Source organism: Ostrea edulis, chromosome 5 (assembly GCF_947568905.1).
Source record: "Ostrea edulis chromosome 5, xbOstEdul1.1, whole genome shotgun sequence".
Taxonomy (NCBI): Eukaryota; Metazoa; Mollusca; class Bivalvia; order Ostreida; family Ostreidae; genus Ostrea; species Ostrea edulis.
The window spans coordinates 18,282,421-18,303,846 of record NC_079168.1 but is presented as its reverse complement, the minus strand read 5'-3'; the positions used below and the strand labels follow the sequence as shown (position 1 = coordinate 18,303,846).

The following is a 21,426-nucleotide window of genomic DNA, read 5'->3' as shown; positions in this document are numbered from 1 at the left end:
GAAACTATTCATCTGAGTGTAATAAGTTCAAGGTCTCTAGGGTCAGATTTACATACATGTACATGTGATTGCTCAAACTACAGCTGGTTCTGCTGCACACTTTAACCATACACTCCAATGAATGATGATATCCATACATATTCAATATTACAATGCAGACAACATTAGTAGCTGAATGTGATTAATGTAATTATTCACAAGAGGTTTTTTTTTTTCATTTATAGAAAATGGATTCATTAAAAGTATCTGAATTCCAAGGATCAGCCCAGTCCAATCAAATATTCGTGCCCATCCCTGACCCAAATGTATGTATGAAAAAACAATTCTTTAAAAGTGCATATTGAAAGATTGTAATATGTACATTTTGTATGGCTTTGTTTTTGTATATATACATGTATGTATACAATGTAGGTTGGAGCGGTTCCCTCAGAGGATGTTGATCTACACATCAATATGAATCTATTCAAACTTTCCACAACAGCCGAGGAAAGGAAATACTATTCTGAAAAAATCGCACAGGAATCCATGGTATGTAGACTAACTGAGTAACATACTGCAATTAACTGTGTATCTGTATAGTTCTAAATGTATTTTGGGGTTTGAAGAAGGAGTTGTTTTCTAACTATTCAGATTCAAATGAGGACTTGTAGCAATGAGCACTTTAGATCAATATGTCTTGTACAAGTTGCTGCTATTTGAATACAGTGACAGACAATCCCTCAGAGTTGCCATTGTTTAATGTTATAGAGACGAGGAAAAGTTGCACCCCTGGTGAAGTTGATTGTTTCCATAGCAAAAAACCATGATAACACAGAGGTGGATCGCATCCTGAATTCACGGATGGGACTGGCTAGGCCTGAGTGTTATAAAGCAGTAGTGGAACATTTGGCTGATACCTGTTCCCAGCTGGAACTCAGACAGGTGTGTTTACAGTTGTATTATATTGTCTTCTAAAGACAGGAGACGTTAAAGCAATACGAGCTTTTGTGAGTGTAATTTTAAGTCTACATCCTTTTACTCAATCGAGGAATGACAATGAAGGTGAAATAACAAAGTTTCACTCCTTGCAACATAGCTTTTTATAAAGAAAATAATTATTTCTCTTGCAAGACAGTATTTTGCAGCATGATATAAACACAGTATGCAAGTGTCCCTATAGGTTAAATGCTTGGAGAAGTTCTGAATGTGCACAAACTGTTAATGACATTGAAACAAATTTCGGGTAAACAATATTTCAAGTCTAATATCAACATTAACGGTGACAAATAAAAAAAATTATTTCCATTCTAATGCAATTTTGCATTTTCACTTGTTGTTTACGTTTTTGTTTTGAAATACGTTACGAAATGTTTACGTTTGACATTTTGTTTTTGCGTCATTCTTCTATGATGTCACAATTGAAAGCTTTCTCTTTCTCAAACTTCTATGTTTTGCTTTCATCACCATATTATTATAGTATATAATGTCCTACATAGTAAATGTAGGACATTGAGTATAAAACAAAATAATGTATGTAGTTGAGGGTAACATTGATTTCACCCCTCAAAAACTATTGAAAATTTATCAGAATTTTCTAAAGAGAAAGTTATTTTGAATAAATTTTTTTTGATATTTTAAATAAAAAAGATACATGGTACAAGTAAATAAATGTACGATAGTTTTTTTTAATGTTCAGATTCTTTAGGATAATAAAACTATATAGGCGCCCTTGGGTGATAACCCTATCAAGACCTGATAGTTTGTGATGTCTCCATGCTAAACAGTCCATAATTGTATATTGTGTAAAGTCTTTCATCAGCATGGACAATTTTGGAGGCATCTATGTTTGTTTTTAAAAAAACACATCTTGTTTTATACTGCTGCTGAATATTAGAATTTAGCTTAGATATGCAGAACAGGAAAATTACTATTGATTTCCTAGCCCTTGCTGCTTGTGATACTTCAAACTTATACTTGGGTGACAGATAAGGTGGCCTCTTGTTATTCCCTGAATATTTAGTTGCTTAGATTCTGTATGCTCAGTATAATTGAATTTTACTTTGTTTCAGCAATTTGGATATGCTTTCAAACATCTGTATGCCTTTGTGAACCTTTGTGCGGAGAGCGTGCCCACTGAAACCATTAAGGAAGCCATTTCGAAAGGATGCCGCTTATATATTTAATTCATCCTGCTGAAAACTTATATTCCATTCACCAAAACAACCCCCATAAAATATGTGATCAGAAATTCTTTTAATATGCGGATATATTGATTTATAATTTCAAATTTCTTGTCCCTGTGACTAACATTTCTGTGATAGAAAAAAAAACCTGTATGCTTTTTTTCCGGTGTATTGCATATATAATTTCATTTAAAGTTTGAATATTACATGTAATGCCAAATGTTGTTTTTCTTAAGGTTGTTGATTTGAAAATTTATTTGCAATTTTTTAAATTGTCCTCCTCAACATGTGCAATTTACAGTGTTCAATCAAATGAATTATGCAATATTAATTTTAAAACTGTGTAGTCAAGTATTCAGGTTTTTAATTGTTACTTACATTTTATATACATGTATAAATTCAGATTGTTGATTTAAAAAGATTAGAAAAATCTTGATTTTTTTTTTTATACATATATGTACAAGATTTTTCAACATTTTTATTTTTTAGTGGAAATGAAAATTGTTTACTACAGAATAGATTGCCTTTTCTCAGCATTTATACTTGTATGTTCAGAATAGAGTCCTTTTTCTCCTGCATTAATTATATATACTCGCACCCTTTTCACAAAATGCACTTGCAGTTGGCTGATTTCCAAAAAAAAAAGAGGAAACACATTTATTACAATATAATTGTAAATAACTTTTTAGAAATGATTATCACCGGTAGACATACGTGTATCTGGTATATTGACTGTCAAGGTCATTGACGTCAATGTCACTACAGGCATGAAAACAGTATCTGTCTCATTCAGTCAATAAAAGGTTGTGGAGGCGAGACTTCTGAAAAAAAACTCACTCAGGTGACTATCAATGCTTGAAAAAATTCATTAGTTGGTCATCCTAGACCTGTTGCCATTTATTTTTGTCCTGTATCATCCATTAACAACTTTTCCAAAATTACATTGCCAATTTTCACCAAATTTGGTACATATATATGTGTCATCTATTATAGTGGTACATTGATAAAACATTCAAATGATTTATTGTGATACATTCTAGATTTTATACATTCATCTAAATAAAAAATTCATGTACGTACTGTGTTTTTGGACATTTCGTTTTTTTGTATTGTCTTTTTTTTTGTCATGCTCTTTGGTGCTAAACATTGGAATAAAGTAATATCTATTATCTGTTAAGAAAGGGAAGCTAAACATTTAATCATTTCATGGTTTCAGTTTAGGTGTTAGTTTATAGGCAGGTCAAAATCTAGAAAAATTGTGCAAGTTTTTAAAAAATGTCACTACTCCTGGACACCTAATATATAAACTGTGTGGATGGGAATGGTGAGCAAGGAGATCTCAACCAAACTGAAATGAACAAGGAGATCTCAACCAAACTGAAATTCTTAAGTTTCTGGTTTAAAGGCTGGGTTCTGGAATCATCATCAACCAGTTTTGATTATACCGGCCATGGGTTAATCCTCATGTCAAGGGTGTGGCCTGTCTGTCTGTCAAGAGTGAAGTCTTCCTCGCCACACCTGGCGATCCATTGGGTTGGTAGAGTCCATGTTCAGGGCTACACGATCACGCTTCACGAGTTTGTCCCAAGAAAGCTTTGGTCTGCCTTGACCCCACTGTGCTGTAATGTTAACGTATCTAACCTGCGAGATCCAGCTTGTGCTGCCCTCAACGTGTCCAAGCCATCTCAGCCTGCCCAATTGGAGAACTTCAGCAATGTCTCTTATTTTGAGCCTAGATAGAAGAGTCAAAGTGGATGTCATCTCTAGGCTTGACCAGGCAGGTCCATCTTATCATGGCTCTGTTGTTACGTTGACGGTGCTCGCTGATGTTGCCCACATTTCAGAACCATAGAGCATGACACTCCTCACACAGCTGGAGTAAACCTGACCTCTGATTGCAGCAGGGAGTTGCTTGTTAGTGAGGATAGGAAGGATTTTTCGAGGCTGACCTGCACCATGCTATGGCTGCAAGCTCACACCCTCGCCGGAAGACATGGTATCTCCGAGGTAACAGAAGTCAGCTACCACGTCAAGTGTGTCACCTTCAACCTCGCTTACTTCCCTACTGTCTGTTCGTCTTGCTGTGTCCATACAGCATGGGCATGAGTATTGTTGGTCCGGTACGAGTGGACCTTTAATTCTACTATAGTTCTTGTCAACCCAGCAAGAGCAATTGGTGCACAAGATAAAGTTTCTTCCTGTTCCACTAAGGCATACCGAACTAGGCTGCTTTCCTGATCTCGGGGAGTTCAGGTTTGGTCCAGCAATCATTACTTTGATTTCTCCCATGTTCACTCTTGGACCCTTTGCTTCCATGCCCTACATGTACTTCCAGGTGGTGACTCAACTAGTGCCTCTAGTGAGGTGTCGACAATGGCAGGGTCGTCAGCGTACAAGAGCTCCCAAGGGCAGCCAATGCGCAGCTCGAGTGACAAGGCTTCCAGGACGATGATGAAGAGCAGCGGGCTCAATACAGAACCCTAATGTACACCTACTCTCACTTTGAAAGCATCACTGTATCCGTCTCCAACACGCACACTGGAACATTTTATAAATAAGTAAAATTTTAAAAAGCTTTAATCTGCTGTTGGAAATCGAGCAGATTGCATGATTGTAAGAAATGTGGGTGCATAATCTCATTTCCAGCCTCTACGAAAATTTTGGTGGTTAATGGAGCCCTTTAACACGGGTCAAGTGCATTTTTTCTGCAATGTTTGCGACCTTCATATCTTGTTTAACAAACCAAAGAAAGCATTTTATTATTTGATTGACCACATTTCCATTCTCCGAGGTTAACAGCTGCCACTGTAGCTTTATCAACATAAAACAAGTTTTTCATTTAGTAATAATCGGATGACAATTGAGGTCCTTGGACCTCGATATAATTATGCTATATTTCCAATTTATCATAAAGTAAAAACAACAGGGCCATGAGCATAGAAATGTTCACGTGATGAAATTTACACAGTTGGTATAAGACAATCGATAGATGGTTACATATATGAATTACGAAAGCCCTCTAATACATGTAATTCAATTCAGTTCTCATATTGCACTAAACAACATAGATAAGATATACATATACACACAATATTAAACAAAGATTTCAACTGATGCAATGCATTGCAAGAGTGTACAGTTCATAAAGTTTTAACCTGGAAGGGTAACTCTTGCGAATTATATTTATAGATTACTCGTAATAGATACCTTTTTACATGAAAACAAATTAAAGAATTTTATGACATTTGGCCTGTTTGTATATTTAGAAGGTAAATAAAACTTTCTACTGTCACTTAAAGCCGAACAAGTCATGATGTAATGAAACAGTTTCACATAAAGTACAAATTCTCTGATTTCTGGATACATCATTTCATCTGCCTGTCTCTATAAATAATCTGTAATTACTTGTTCTAAATCTTGCTAATGTAAAAAAAATATTTCTTGGTACATTGGCTTCTAGATAACTTCTCGACGTAAAATACTTTATGTATTTGTAAATAGATTATAAAGTACATCTCCTGATTTATAACGACCAGAGATACGTGTAATACACTCGATAGTAGGTTACACATGTGAAATACGAAAGCCCACTGATACCTCGAAAACTCTCGTGACCATTTATGAAGTTTTGGCAGAAATAGGTCAAAGGTCAGTATCAGATGATGGTTAAGTTGATCAGAGGACAAGGTCATATGTTTTGGTGCCAATTAGAAACTTCCACTTCAATGTTAAAGCTTTTGAAAAGTAGATCTAAGGTTAACTTCAGTCACACGTCCAAATATTGCTGTACATGTACCATTCTCGATGTCTTTTCGTGTGAAATATGAAAGTCCTTAATTACTCCCAACATATCAAAAGCTATGGCCATTTCTAACCAAAAAAAAGATAGTATTTCAAAGTCACGAACTTGCATGTATGTACATGATACATAAGACCTCGGAACATTAAGTGGCAACATGGTGAACGTGACAAAGGACAAATGCGATTCAGCGAGGACGACCGTGAATTGAAGATTCGGCGCAGATGAACGTGAATTGGAGATTCAGCTCAGACGAACGTGAAAATGAGATGTAGATACAAGATCAATTTGTGTTATGTGCTTTGTAATATTTTGAATGACAACGGGGAAGAATAATGCAATGCACTAATCAGCCACCTTCTCTAATTAAAGTATTATCAAAACATTGGATCGAAATTGAATTTAACCCAATTGCAATTACATGTATAAAAAAAATACAATGGATAACATGCAATCTAATTAAAAGCAGATCCTAGAATACGCTCACAATGGCTTCAATAGGCAGAGTATACGGCGCGGATCTAAGAAGTCTGATTTTAATTAGATTGAATGGATAATCACGGCTTTCAAAATTTGCCAAAAGAATACAATAATGTTTATAAATTTCTTCAAACAGCAAACCCTGCGCGAGATCCGAACTTGCGAACTATCCCAAAAGCTGTACTGACACTCTATGGATAAATATTGATGGAGATAGATAATTTTTAAAAAGTTGAGCTCGACTTCGAAAGGAAGTACGAAATGTATATCACATAATGGAGCGCGGTGTCCCATACCACCATATGTGGCCTTCTATACATAGAAAAGGCATATGTAGAAACGTAGATAATGGTCCGATACCCTTTTGAAATATATATTGATACATGTATATTGTATACCGTAAAAACAACAGGAATTAATAGGTAAATGAAAAATGGAATTCCCGTTCATTACAAATTATCTTCGAAAAGTTAACACAAGTTAATCAACAAGGATCGCCTCTAAAACCTCGCTGATTTAATTTATTGAGTTTTGTAAAGCGACCAGAAGCACTTGTTTCTGTAAATAAGTTATGACGTCTGTATACTAATAACATTATCATCACGGTGTAGTTAGGCTAGCATCGTTGTTATATTATTAGTATACACTGAGACGTCATAACTTATTAACAGAAACAAATGCCTGTGGAAGCGACATACAATACATCATGAAAAGAGTTAGGGTAATCAAATAAATGTCTTACAATTTATCACAAGTATCAATGTATTCCAGCAGATATCACATGTTTCGCCTGATTATTAGGATTCTCATTTATGTGATATTTCAAAGTGGATCGAAATTCATATCAAAAACTACAATTTCAGACCAGAATGACGTCAACTGTTATGACTGTAAAGACCGCTGTATATTTCTAATCTTGCCTGTAATAATGTTCCACGGTCTTAAGAAAAAGTGTTAAAACAACATATAAAATAGGCACAATCACTCTAATGACTTAAAGACGTTCGCACCCGAGATTTGGAGTAATGTCATTTGGGGGGGGGGGGGGGGTGTATTTTTCATTTCTACATTGAAGTAGAATTAGGAAATTAAAGAAAAACTGGAATCACAAAGCTTGCTATTGAGTTACGGTGTTCTAAACATGACCTTTTTGCTTTTAAAATTGACTCGAGATTTATTCAATTAAACTTGATTTGTGTGTTGGTGTCAACATCCCAATAACACTCAAAAATGATATCTTTTTTCTTAAATAAGCAACACAAATCAATCATTTCATGAAATAGATGCATGATCATATCTTTTAACAATACAGATTTTTAAAAAAAGTTTAATACAAGAAATGCAAATAAATAATTACTTTTTTGCACTTGATATACGACTAAATATTATTTCAAATTTGAGAGTTTAAAAGGACATATCAGGAGTAATGTCAATTTCTAAAATTTTACATAATTTTCAAGGCCTTGTCTTAAAATTTAAAATAACTTTAAAAAGTAGGGCTTCGAGATCAAATTTTTGAATCATTGGTGAAAATACCGAATTTTTACATAAAATTTCGAGTAAATTAATTTAAGTTTTTAAAAATCGGTGTTCTGTTTTGAAAAAATATATCAACCAAATTTAATAAATTACAACATTTGAACTAGTTCCAAGTCTCAACTACTTGTATAATCTTTTGGTAGAGGTCGTGCTAGCGCTATGTCATGGCTGCTTCGCCTCTGCCAATTTTAGTTTTGTATATGTCATTAATACTGGGTATTTAGAGTTGAATTTTGTCACAGGTCACAGACTCACGAAGTATTTTATTAGTGCATTTTCTTGTTTGGGGTCTTGCATGTTTTAATGAATTGTAAAACTAAAATACACGTATAGGGGTATAAAAATAGAAGATATATTGGTCGTTATAACGATCTCGTTCGTCAATACAACCTCGCATTGGGTCAAATGCTGTCTGACGTGTTTCATACCGATTGTTAAGCCGTTCTTGGCACACTGATTTTGACTGCGGATAACTCCGTTTACCTGATCAGGATATGGGGCTCACGGCGGGTGTGACCGGTCAACAGGGGATGCTTACTCCTCCTAGGCACCTGATCCCACCTCTGGTGTGTCCAGGGGTCCGTGTTTGCCCAATTATCTATTTTGTATTGCTTGTAGGAATTATGAGATTGATCACTGTTCGTTATCTTCACCTTGCATTGGAAGAAACAGAAACTATAATATCATGCAGATTTAGAACTTTTTGATTAATCAATCCCTCCGCCCCAAAATATAGTCCCCGCCAAACCCTTTCAAAATTTGAATTGACACAAACATTTTCAACTGGATAGGTAATAAATGTGCAATATGTTTGCACCAATGGGATCAGTAATGAACCACTAAATATTTAGTTGTAGCATCCTGCGCAGTTGTGCTCAAAAGCTCAGGAGCTATAACTACCTTATTGAAAGTTAGCTCCTGAGCTTTTGAGCACAACTGCACAGGATGCTACAACTAAGTATTTAGTGGTTCAATACTGATCCCATTGGTGCAAACATATTACACATCTATTACTGAAACCTATCCAGTTGAAAAAATGAATGACGTAAATGCCCTCACCACTTATGTAGCCGTGTGAAAATTTTGCAAGTAATTCTTCTTTTGTATCAACTGTACCATATACACTCTCAAATTTCTCTAGAACAGCCTTAATTCTAACACCAGGTCCCAATCTCATCAAGATTCTACTAGCTTCACCTCTGACTGACCTTCTAATTGCTTGCATAATAACTTCCTCTTTATAGATCTCATCATGCAATAAACTTTTGGCGGGAAAATACTAATTACATCAAATTGGAAATTAAATAAAATCAAAGCTGCTTGCCATTGTTTTGGCATAAGTTTCTAGTAGAACTTTATTATACAATCTTATCAATTGCAAATTCAATTCTTTTTAATCATAAAACTTAAAAGTTATTTACAAAATTTTCACACGGCTACATTTAAGTCTCTACGACCGCTTCTCAAAATCATTGACAGTAATAAAGTTTCTGTTTTAAGTAGGTCAAAGAGCAGTGTCAATGTAAAAGGTCAAATAAATATCATACACGTAGAACAGGTGAAAGGTTTTGCCACAATTACAGTCTATATGGGTGAAATATGACCAATGCCAGATTTTTCAAAAGTAGGTCAAATATGGTCAAGGTCATAAAGTTTGTTTCCAATAAAACAATTTTCAGAAAAACGATGGGACGATCTTTACCGGAGGTAAGACGTTCTGATCACCAAATCTGTTTTTTCTTTCAGTGGAGGTACATTAGCTTCTATGGCTTAAGTTTATGAGCGTCTTCAAACGTTTATGGGAGTATGCACAAACATTGGGATGATCCAGACCGTACGAGTGGGTCTGTGGTTCTGTCACGTACTTTAATCGGAACCTCTGTCCAGAAAGGTTTTTTTTCCCGAAGGACCATCATGTCATGTCTATTTCTTTTTTAATTCCGGGGATTTAAGTGTTGTCATAATACATGTACCTTTTATATGCGTAATTTTGGGCTTTGTAAACTGTATTAATTCTAGTTTATCAAGCACAAAACAGTGTTTTGCACATTTTTGTGAAACAAACATTTCCGAATGTTGACGGAAGGTTATAGTTCGCGACTCTTTTTTATATCATCTACTTTACAATGAGCAGTATTAAAAGTTATGTAAGTGAATAGCTAATTTCTAATTCCACCGCAGTTTGGAGTTAAGAAACGTACATCATGACATGATCATAAAGAATCCGTGATTTATAAGCATAATCATGAAGAATCCGTGATTTATAAGCATAATCATGTTGAACTCGGTTTTAAACAGTTGGAACTTTGAAAAAAAACCTATAAAAAATAAAAACTGTAGCCCATTTAATATTGCCCTTTACTCATCTCCATAAGGTGGGTATCCGAGATGGTGAATTTACGAGTCATTTACATTATGATACATGTATATAAATAATTAGTGTTCTTGATGTTTTTGCGTGTCAATGAATTTATTAAAACAATGTGTAAAATTTTCCTCGGCTCTTCTGAGTACTCCTCTACCTGAACATCCTATCGCGGTATACTGCATCATGAATTCATTTTGTTTTAGGTTATTAAAGGAGATGATAAGGATTGTAAAACGTGCCGACAAGTGTTATCATCCGCAAGGTAATGATGTTGATGGGACATTAAAATGGGGTTTATTAGTATTCTTGCGAAGTACAGCATGGTACAGTTCATAAATAGAATATTTATATTCAACATACAAATCCAACTGGGGGCGGAAACATGGACCGCTGGATATTGCTGTTACTCTGCTTTGGTGAGTCGTGAATTTAAAAAGAAATACATGTATGATGTATTGTGTATATATTTGTAAATTAAATGAGAATGAAATCGATGAGAATTTTGTCGAGGTTTAACATGAAGTGCATCGTCCTCTCTGGTGAATTTAATTTCCAAATGAAAATCAACCATCGTTTGATAATGTTATATTAATTTGTACAATATAAATAAATTTAATTTCTAAATGAAAATCGGTATAAAAGTTAGACTACTTGTACTTTAATTTACTGATATTTCACTCAATTTTCACTTGGTAAAATGAAACCAGCCAGGGGGAAAACCCACATGATTCAAATGAAACTCACATTTACATTAATCTGTCTATTTTGAATGAGCTTTCTATCGAAAGGCTTCTGTAACTGTGCGTTCAAAAGATGGCTGTCCAATACCAACTTCGGCAACCCCGCGAACTGGAACGCTGGGCGTCCGCCTTGTGGCAACGATGTAGCGGTCATCCACGAGGAGAGTGCGGCGGTGTTTCTACAAGTCAATTCCACTGTCAAAGAATTGGTTAGTTAAGAAACTTATTTTGTTATATTTACATTTTACTTTCATTTCTGTCGGAATATTCTCAGCCGTTAAAATAGTCACACGTTTATCAAGATTCATACGCACTTTGTTCACATTCATGGGTAAATGACTATCATTTCAATTGGTAAAGATATCAAAGTAAAAACAATGGAAACGTATATATTCAATCATAAACCATCAATACATTTACACATTTAAAAAAAAAAAAGGAAATCAAATATTTATCTCTTTGATTAAAGCCGACAACCCAAAACTGATTGTCTGACGTGCTGATTGATTAAATTAGCGGTAGTCTGGGAGAGAGACGTTTTAGTCACAGAAGATTTTCACAGTAGCTTTCCCTTTAGGTCATGCCCATTAACGGCGAAGTAGTGTTCGGCGCCAATGTTGTACTCGGTTTTACTGAGCAGCCAGATCACAGCGCCACCTGCACACCGTACTCTTCTGGTACGTGCTGGAATTTTTTTCTTCTAAATATCGAGAACTGGTACATTTTGATAACACTGATGATCATTGATTGTTAAACGATTGTAATTTCTTTGAAGATGTTGAGTTTAACGTAACGTATCCCAGAGATTGGTTCGATGCCAGCAACTGGTGCGAAACGGACTCGGAGACTGGCGATTGTAAGGTCATTCCAAGACTGGATTCTGAGAAAGTGCCATGCATGAATGACGATGTTGTCTACCCATCTGGGAATTCTTTCTACGTTAATTTGGAGACGGGCCTTGATGTCAAGATCAACACTCTCAAAATTACAGGAAAGGTATAAACATTTCCGAGTTAGGAATTCTAACAACATTTATTGGAGAAATGACTGCGTATGAGGAAGTTATTGGAAAATAACCCCCAAGGTTGAGTTTATTTAACAGTGCCTCGAAACCGAAATGAGTATTCTTCAATAATATCCGAGGCTTAAGGCGAAGTAATTATATCTATTCTACCAGGGTGGTGCTTTAAACATGAATAATTAAGGTACAGTTCTTCTCTATGAACTACAGCCATTGTACATAATGTGAAATACACACACACACAAACCCAAAACCAAGCAATGTTTTCTTTATACATGTATGTCAAAGGGTTTATTGAATTTTTTTTAACACTTTCGACCGTAAAATATAAATCATGAATTAACAACAATTGCGTTATTGTTCTAGGCATATACTACAGCCACATTTCAGTCTTTTTTGTCCACTGACCAAGGCAAAGGGATGTTTCCTCTACCCGCAAACAACGGCCAGAGATCTACCGTCACCATCCTGAGACGCCCCTGTACTGACCCCACGGGATGTCAGTGTGGGAACAACCAGAAGGAGGTCGGTGGAACGATGTATCTCATTCCAGTTTCTTATCTTTTAAATGGTGTATGTTCATGAGACTACGGACGGCATGAAATTCTACACGCCTGTGAAATACAAATATTATTATACCCCACGCATCGACGTTGCGGAGGGTATAATGTTTTTGACCCGTCCGTCCATCAGTCCCTTTCTTGTCAGCCCAACTCTTCTGAGACCACTCAACAGAATTTCGTGAAACTTTGTAGTTAAAAAGGACACATTGTGTAGATGTGCATATTCCCATGAAATTCTGATTCAATAATTTTTCTGTGAGTTATGCCCCTTTTGAACGTAGAATTTCGAGTCCGTCTGTCCTGTTCTTGTCAGCGCAACTCCTCTGAGACCGCTTAACAGAATTTCGTGTAACTTTGTAGCTAATAAGGACACATTGTGTAGATGTGCATATTCCCAGGAAATTCGATCTGATTCAATAATTTTTCTGGGAGTTATGCTCCTTTTGAACTAAGAATTTCGAGTCCGTCTGTCCTGTTCTTGTCAGCGTAACTCCTCTGAGACCGCTCAACAGAATTTCTGTAGTTAATAACATTGTATGGATGTGCATATTCCCAGGAAATTCTGATTCAATAATTTTCCTGGAAGTTATGCTCCTTTTGAACTTAGAATTTCGAGCTCATCTGTCCTGTTCTTGCAGTAATGCATAACATTAACATTCATTATGTGAACCATTGTCAAGCAATGTAGGAGCGTGGGGTATGTGAGTTTGCTCATTTTTTCTTTCATTTTCACAGTTGCTGAGCCGCATATGCGCAATACAACAAAAACGATGCACAAAAGCACAATGCCGTACACCATTGAAGCCGATAGGGCACTGCTGTGACATATGTGGTGTGTAATTATTGCAGTCTTCTGTCAGGCATGGAAGTAGTTTTTAGTACCATTCTCTTATATATAACGCTAAAGCAGTAACAAATTAAAAGTGTCTATGAAATACTGCGCCAATTATTTTGCAGACACATTCGGAAAAGTCGTGAATATCATCGTTAGGTGCTCTCTCGTTTAATAGGTGGCGTCGTAGTAATGAAATATGGTTCCGGATTCCGGTTCGATACCTTGTTGAACGGTATTCGCAGAAATGTTATCGACGGAAGAGCAGAATATAAAGACATCCAAGTGATCACCTCTAAAATCGACGAGGGTGTTGTCCAGGTGGCGCTGGTAGATACAGACGGCGTGAGAGCATCTCAACTAGCAAGGGCAATCAACAAGGAACTACAAAATGGTATGATTCTTAACTACACCGGCAGCATATAGAAGTCTGGCTAAAACTGTAGGTATTAATATAATAAATAGATCGGACATGATCATCCTTTTACCAACTATTTTCCAGATATCAATGCTGGTGGCTTTCGATACAGCGTGCTGAGTGTAATCACAGAAACTTCTGTTGGTGGTAGTTCCTCAGGTCCAACGGCGGGGGCTCAGAAATGCAAGTTCATTAAGTTTATGACTCCTGAAATACAACAGTATTAGTTTGGCCTAAAAGCTCCTACAACCACGATTACAAAGGAAAGCTGTTCGTGTGAATTGTCATATTCATTCGAAATAGAGAGAGAGAGAGAGAGAGAGAGAGAGAGAGAGAGAGAGAGAGATGCCTAAGTTCTTTTGCATGACATTGTATCTATATTATAAGTCACAGGTTTAACTTTTTGTTCTCCAGCGGAACCACTGCCTAAAGGAGAAATAGCTGGCTTTGTTGTGGGTGGTGCTGTGCTTTTGGTGGTGGTGCTTTTAGCAGCCATATTCGTTTATAGAAGAAAAAAGAGGTGCTGTTAATTTTCTATCAAATATAACCATCCGCATGCATGCCTTTGAGTTTTACTGTGGATGGTAGCTTCTCAGAATCGCGAGAGCGAAGCTCACTTATGTATAGACTGTATGTAAGAATAAAGAAGACGGCAGAGTTTGTCGCCAACATTGCGAAATTAAATTGATTATAAAGAGATGCAAATTATCGTAGAAACGAGATGTTTCATAGACGTGTATTTCGTCTCCAACCCCCCATTTGAAATTGCTCCCTATGGTCCCGTGTGCATTTAACAGGACTTCACGAGTATTTATCGAATAAATAAGCATTTAATGTACATTTCAAGTAATTTTCATACAGAACAAATTTGTTTATCATTTCAATCCATTGAGTCATCAGGATATGGACAATCAAACCAGTCTGAAGAATGACCGCGAAAAAAGTACATTCTACGTTAATTGTCATGTCAGAAGGCAACAAAACTTTCCTCTTGCAAACATTTTCTTCTGCCAGTTTCAACACAGAGAAAAGAAAATCACAGTCCAATGGGTCATATTGCGATTCCGACGCGGAAATCAATCTTGAATATCAAGTAAAATGGTCTTCTGAGCTGACTGCTAAGAATGGCTTACGCGTCTGAGTCCGTCCCTAACGGTTATGCCTTGAAACACAATATTACGTATTAGTTTCTTATTGACTTTCTACAGAAATGCGGTTGTTAAATTTGTTGGGTTGTTCAGCCGAGCCTTCTATATATGAACTTTGACAGCACAGATTTCTGTAGACAGTCAGTAAGAAACCAAGTGATTTGTTTTGTCGAGGACCAATATGTTTAATATCTAAATATGTATAAGAAAGCAATATAATTTAAAAGACGTTCTGGGCGCCATATTGCATTTTGCTACTTGCTGTCTAAAGAAATTGAGACGGCAATCACATGACCCGTTTTATCCAATGACAAAGCGTCGTTCTACTCTGAGGCAAAACAATTGTCATTTAACCGTTTTGCACGTGGGTTATCATCATTTTGTATGATGCATGTATCTTTTGCTTATGAATTGCAATTCTCTAGATGTGCACTATTGTTATGTTTGCAGTACTACTGATGACCTAGGATTTAAAGTGTTTGATAAGATCACCTTTAAAAAACCGAACTTCCGAAAGCCGCGTGTGGAAGTTCCACCATCTTTTGGTTTCCGGTTTGGTGGACCGGAGAATGTGGGGCCTTCTCAAGGTTTCGACAATCCGATGTATGGAAACAACCCCCTTGAAGTAAGTGTAAACAGTCCATTGAATGCGGTACAAAAATTGGTATCAACCGGTAAAAATACATTTTACTTTTAAAATGCGTCAGGGGAAATACAATTGTATTTCTTGAATATATAACTATGAATTCGCCATATCCTGATTAATTTATGAATGATGTCGGGATCCAGATATCCTCTCTGTATCTGTAAATTCACTATATCTGTTTTCTTACTAAAGTATTTTTACTGTAGTCAGAATTTGGAGATTGTCAATGTGACTTGTGATTTATTGCTCTGTTTAAGATTTGCTTGGTAATACATATCTAATTATAACTAGAGGCAAGTGACTTTAGACTACCGTTACACAACTATTCTGGTTAGAGACTGATTTGGTTCAGGTGACCATCCTTTGGGTCTTTTGATCTAGCTCCAAACAACTCCATATTCCGTTACGTAGTAACTCAATATCATCAATCGAAAAAGAAAATAGTCCCGGAAAATTGAACGAGTATTTCAAATATGTACAGAAAAATACTCGCCCCTGTTGTCAGTGGGCGAAATTATGAATTTGATAATTTCACGCCTTATAAATAGTGTAGAAGGTCGGGGAAAAACAAGAGGTGAAAATAACCTAGTATATGTATATATGGTAATCATTTTTAGTGTTTAACCTAGTATATGTATATATCGTAATCGTTCTTAGTGTTTAACCTAGTATATGTATATATCGTAATCATTCTTAGTGTTTTCATTGAACAGAATGAGAAGCCTATGGATATAGAGATGATGCCAAGTTCTCTGGGTCTGGAACAAGAAGAACAACCCGCACTTGATTCCTCACGGGGCTTTGACAACCCACTATACGACAACGCCCCCCTCAATGTAAAACGTTTATCTTTAATTCGAATTTTTGTCACTTACAGTTGTTAACATGAAAATATGTGAAACATTATGAAAATAATATTTCGATTGTTGATGAAATTAATGTCGTAAAAACGTTGTCTTATGTTTTACGCATGGATGATTTGGTCGTCGAGCTAATCTTATTCATTAACACGCTTTTATTTCAGGAGTCGATGTTTACAGACCCGTCTGTTGTTGAGAAAGATTCATCCAATTTAGAGGCGAGACCCACCAGCTTTGTCAATCCTATCGCCATGATGGATGAAAAGCCAGATACATAAAATGTCTGCTGCTCACGGACGTGGGACCTTCTATTGCCCTCACTAACTTTTCTTCCCTTTTCTTTGATTACAGCAAGTTATTTGTTAAGAAGTCTGAAAATGTTGTAAATTTGAACTTAAAAAGAAATTGCCTTGTTGTGAATTTACTGCATGCCATCAACCAGTAAATTTAAACATGCCATCAACCACCAAATTTAAACATGCCATCAACCACCAAATTTAAACACATGACAATTTTTTAAAATTTTGTGTTGGTTTCTCTCTCACCACACAAAACATTAAAATGACCAGCAACAGTAACAATTAAATTGTCTTTTCGGTACGACCTATCCTTTCCGACAGTTCCAGGTATCGGGAGTTGTTGGTATTTAGTGATTTAGAAAGATGAATAGATAGGTAGATAATGTACGTGTATACACTCTTAAAAAACAAACAAAAACAAAACAAACAACAAACGGCACAACAGTATGGCACACCAATTTTACATTAAAAAACATTGCACACGCAATTTTTTTTCCAATAGAAACTAGTTTTGATTTTAGATTAGTTCGGTAACTTAATTAAAGAGGAATGATATATCGTCATAATGGAGGACTTTTGAAACACAAATGGGAAAAAAACAGACACCAGTACTGTCTTCCTTATTTATAACTGGTGAACGTGTAGATCTGCAGATCGTCGATTCGAATCTAGCATTGGTTGTAAATTCTTTTTTAGATTACTTTCTACAAAAATTGTATTTTTTACTAAATGAGATAAATAAAACTGTCAATTACTAAGAGAGAGAGAGAGAAAGAGAGAAACATCACTGTTTTTGTACACATTTAGCATCTTCTACTTTCCTTCCATAAGATTTCTCCGATGTCCGATTCCTCTTTAACAGGATTTGAACTAAAACTGAATTACTATTTGTTTTATCCATTAGACTCCGCTGCGGTGGTCTAGCGGTTAGAGCATTCGCCCCGCATGCGGAAGACCGGGATTCGAATCCCGGCCGCGACAGACCTAAGTTAAAACAGGTAGTGACAATTCCATCGCCAAACGCTCGGCATCAGGTGTAAATGTCACGGGTCCTCGAAGATGACCTTAAAAACGAATGCCCCGTGTCACAGTAGGTGTGGCACGCTCAAGAACCCTCACTGCTCAATGACCGTAAGCGACGATCATAGGCCTAAATTTGAAGCCCTTCAACGGTCTTGGTGACGTCTCCATATGAGTGAAAAATTCCCGAGTGAGACGTTAAACAAGATACATACATACTACATGTATTAGACTCGCATTCCGAAGCGGTCCGGTCGGTTTGACGACTACGCGCTCAGAAGTATAATATGTCGTCGGTATCCTCTTGATGTATTTCAGTAATACGCAACTTCCGAGATATCAGTTCTTCTGTGATGGAAATACGTTCTGTATTCTGTTGAACGCTTGGGTGGGTACAAGATGTATACATGATATTATTATAGACTAGCTATGTAAATAAGGATAAACGTTATGAAAGCGTAAATTTTGTTTATATCAGCCGTTGGTATACATTAAACTGACCATATGAAGAATAATATTTGTTTCATTAGGCCATTAAATCATATATGAAATAAGTTATTTTTTTATTTCCTCTTCTGCGTTAGTGATACTTTAATCAAAGAAAAATGGTGATTATCGGTTTTTGCTATTTTATTGTTAAATACTCACAAACTTACTAAAATTGTGTGTCCCAGCAGTTTGGGTGATTGCTTGATGTCTGATAATCATCCTTTAGGCAATATATGAATTTGTACCCATCGCGTGTGGGCGAAAGTATGTTTTGCGTCTCACTGTGCGTAAGAGTTCCACAAAGGGAAAGAACTATTGGGCAACTCGGAAATTGCGTATTAGGAATCCTCCCCATTAATGACTTTCAAGTCCACCTGCGTTATGTTTAATTGTTTTATCTATAATGCATGTGTCATTCTAAAGGCGAAGTTTGATATCACAAACCATAGTAAACGTTAATTCCCATACATAAACTCTTAATAGCAGCCATGAACTATAATTCACGGTCGCTCGTAGACATTATGTAAAATCAATGTGCCACTTACTAAAGCCTAGTGAGGTCATAATAGAGTGAATTTTAAAACAGAAAGTACTCCCAATATGTAATAAAGAGATAAAAAGTCATAGTAACAGATTTAAAAAATCGTATTTACGACAACATGTACATGTACGACTTCACGAGTTGTATTAACGAGATAAAAAAAATGTAAAATATAACTGAAGTCGTAATTAACTAGCTAAAATTTTGCAATTGAAATTTAGATATGCAATTATATTTGAATAGTTGCATCTAATGTACACTAAAAACCTGAATTTTGGCGAAATCAAACTAATTACACCTACGCTTATTTAATCTATTGCCTACTTGAACGCATGATTTAAAAGAATGAAATTAATGAACGGGTTAATATGGTGGGTAAAATAAAACATTACATGTACCATTTCCTCCATTTTGGGAAATACGTGCGGTTCATGAAGTATGCCCCCGTGAAGCGTCGCAGTTCCTACCCTCGTGTATTTTCAAAATTGAAATTAATTTTACATTTACATTCTACTTTCATTTCTGTTGGAATTTCTAGTTGTCAAAATAGACGTACTGCATTTATCAAGATTCATATACGTACTGGACAAAACTGCGGCGTATTCATGAGGGCTATCAAAATCATTACAATTTGTAAAGATATCAAAGACAAAAACATATTATCAAAATATTACAAAAACATTGTAATATCGATAAATGTTATTTCATTTTCTTAAAGTCGTAATTACGATTTTTAAAATCTCGTTATTACAACTCTAAAAAGTTGGGATTTTAACTTTTTAGATCTCGTTATAACGACTTTTTGACGACATACAATCTCGTAACTACGACTTTAATTTCCTTTTTCACACTCCTGTTTAAGCTCATCAGGTTTTCATATGCCACAACAAATACCCTGGTCCTGGAAATATATTTTCATAAAATTACATGTAGTATCATTTATTACGGCGGTATCAATTTATATGCATCTCTTGCAGAAATTATTTAGTGTGCACATCAACTAAAGAATTGTTAACATGTACACGTAATACTCCAGTATTGGGACTATTTTTAGTAACAACTTCTTCATAACTGTTACCGATATACTCGCACACTGTCGATCCACCCATTAGAAATGGAAACTCGTCCGTCGATCGACATTTTTCCGCGTTCTGTACCGATTCTTTATTTGTACACAGTGTCCGAACTACAGGAGAGGAAATTTGAGCATCAAGAGAAGATTGAATTTCGTCAATATCTACTTTCAATACTGAATTTTTCATTGTTTTAACTCTCTCATTCTGGGTAGAGGACACAGAGGACGTTGTTTCTGGTGTGGCAAGATCAAGACTTTCTGATGAAGATGAACACGTGCTTTCGGCGTCATCCACTCCATCTGGTTCTATGCTTTCTTCATACTCCACTAAATTCGGGTTTGTGATTTCAGTGTTATCTGTTGAGTTTGGATTTGTGTCCTCACTATTTTCTGTTGTGTTAAGGATTTTGTCCTTCACAATTTCATCACTCCCCTCAACATTTACATTGCTTATTTCCACTTCATAGTCATCATCTGTTAATGCTGTAGACGATAAAGTATCGTCAGAATCATCTTCATCATCTTCTAATAAGGAAGTATATAAAAGCCGAATTACCTTTCTTCTAAAATGTCGCTGCAAATGTAAATAGTATTAAAACAAGTAGGAAAGCGTATATAAGAAGTTTGTATAATCAAGAAAATAGAATTTTAAAGGTTTCGTACATTACCGAATATTTCCTTTTGTATATGTACCAGAGAAAAGCTATTGTCACCAAACTAGACGTCCATATCGATATTTTTGAAGTCTTGGATAACTTCATTTTGAAAAACTGTGTGCGATGACGTCACAAGGAAATGACGCAACGAATAGGAATTAACACGTGCAATTTGAACGTCATGGTACCCTTGACTGTACAATGGAGGGAAACCTGTAATGGTCATTACTGGATATCCAATTTTAACGATTTAAAAAAGAATTTGATACTGTATTCTGTACTTAGCGAGGGGGGAATCCAAGGCTTACTCTATATAGAGAATCTGACTTTGAGGGAATCCGTATTTAGTACTCACTGCATTTAAAAAATGTAAAAATTCTTATATTGGAATGAGTGCATACATATATATAACTTTCCCTATACTAAAGATCACAGGGATATATGAAAAGAGGCGGTCACGTGATCAAATCCTGTGAGGGGCTCCTCAATAGAATTGTTCACATGCTGCCCTACTTCCTAGCGCAGTGAATGTTTTTAAGACAGGCATTTATTGCTTATATATTTATTTGAGACGATTTAGGAAATTTTAGAAAGTGCTATTTTAAAATACTCACCGCTAATCTTGAAGACGCAGTGATCCAGTTGATTGATTGATTGGTGTTTTCCGCCACACTCAACAAATTTTCAGTTATATGGTGGCGCCCAGCTTTTATTGGTGGAAGAGAGAAACCAGATACAATGTACCTGGGAAGAGACCACCGACCTTCCGA

At 35.9% G+C, this 21,426-nt stretch overlaps 2 protein-coding genes across 2 annotated transcripts in view; one reads left to right on the top strand and one right to left on the bottom strand.

Moving 5' to 3' along the window:
• The window catches only part of LOC125649614 (uncharacterized), a 31,018-nt gene extending 14,037 nt beyond the window's left edge, over nt 1-16,981 (top strand). Inside the window, exons 10-24 of the mRNA XM_056166845.1 lie at nt 225-305; nt 412-528; nt 748-921; nt 2,049-2,148; nt 11,137-11,297; nt 11,666-11,765; nt 11,864-12,084; nt 12,476-12,634; nt 13,408-13,504; nt 13,683-13,898; nt 14,007-14,105; nt 14,337-14,442; nt 15,521-15,695; nt 16,430-16,552; nt 16,741-16,981. Of these exons, the coding sequence (XP_056022820.1) occupies nt 225-305; nt 412-528; nt 748-921; nt 2,049-2,148; nt 11,137-11,297; nt 11,666-11,765; nt 11,864-12,084; nt 12,476-12,634; nt 13,408-13,504; nt 13,683-13,898; nt 14,007-14,105; nt 14,337-14,442; nt 15,521-15,695; nt 16,430-16,552; nt 16,741-16,854 (2,043 nt within the window). The 3' untranslated portion in view covers nt 16,855-16,981. The remainder of the gene's footprint in view (nt 1-224; nt 306-411; nt 529-747; nt 922-2,048; nt 2,149-11,136; nt 11,298-11,665; nt 11,766-11,863; nt 12,085-12,475; nt 12,635-13,407; nt 13,505-13,682; nt 13,899-14,006; nt 14,106-14,336; nt 14,443-15,520; nt 15,696-16,429; nt 16,553-16,740) is intronic.
• Nucleotides 16,982-19,490: 2,509 nt separating this feature from the next.
• On the bottom strand, nt 19,491-20,993 carry LOC125651289 (uncharacterized). The gene is made up of 2 exons (XM_048879863.2): nt 20,660-20,993; nt 19,491-20,574 (listed from the first exon to the last, which is right to left on the bottom strand). The coding sequence occupies exons 1-2, from the start codon at nt 20,759-20,761 to the stop codon at nt 19,906-19,908; spliced, it is 771 nt and encodes a 256-aa protein (XP_048735820.1). The 5' UTR covers nt 20,762-20,993; the 3' UTR covers nt 19,491-19,905.
• Nucleotides 20,994-21,426: the final 433 nt, after the last annotated feature.

Coding starts and splice junctions, on each gene's coding strand:
- LOC125651289 (XM_048879863.2), bottom strand. CDS start 20,761: ATGAAGTTATCCAAGACTTCAAAAATATCGATATGGACGTCTAGTTTG. Junction 20,575..20,659: donor GGAAATATTCGGTAATGTAC/GAAACCTTTAAA, acceptor TTACATTTGCAG/CGACATTTTAGAAGAAAGGT.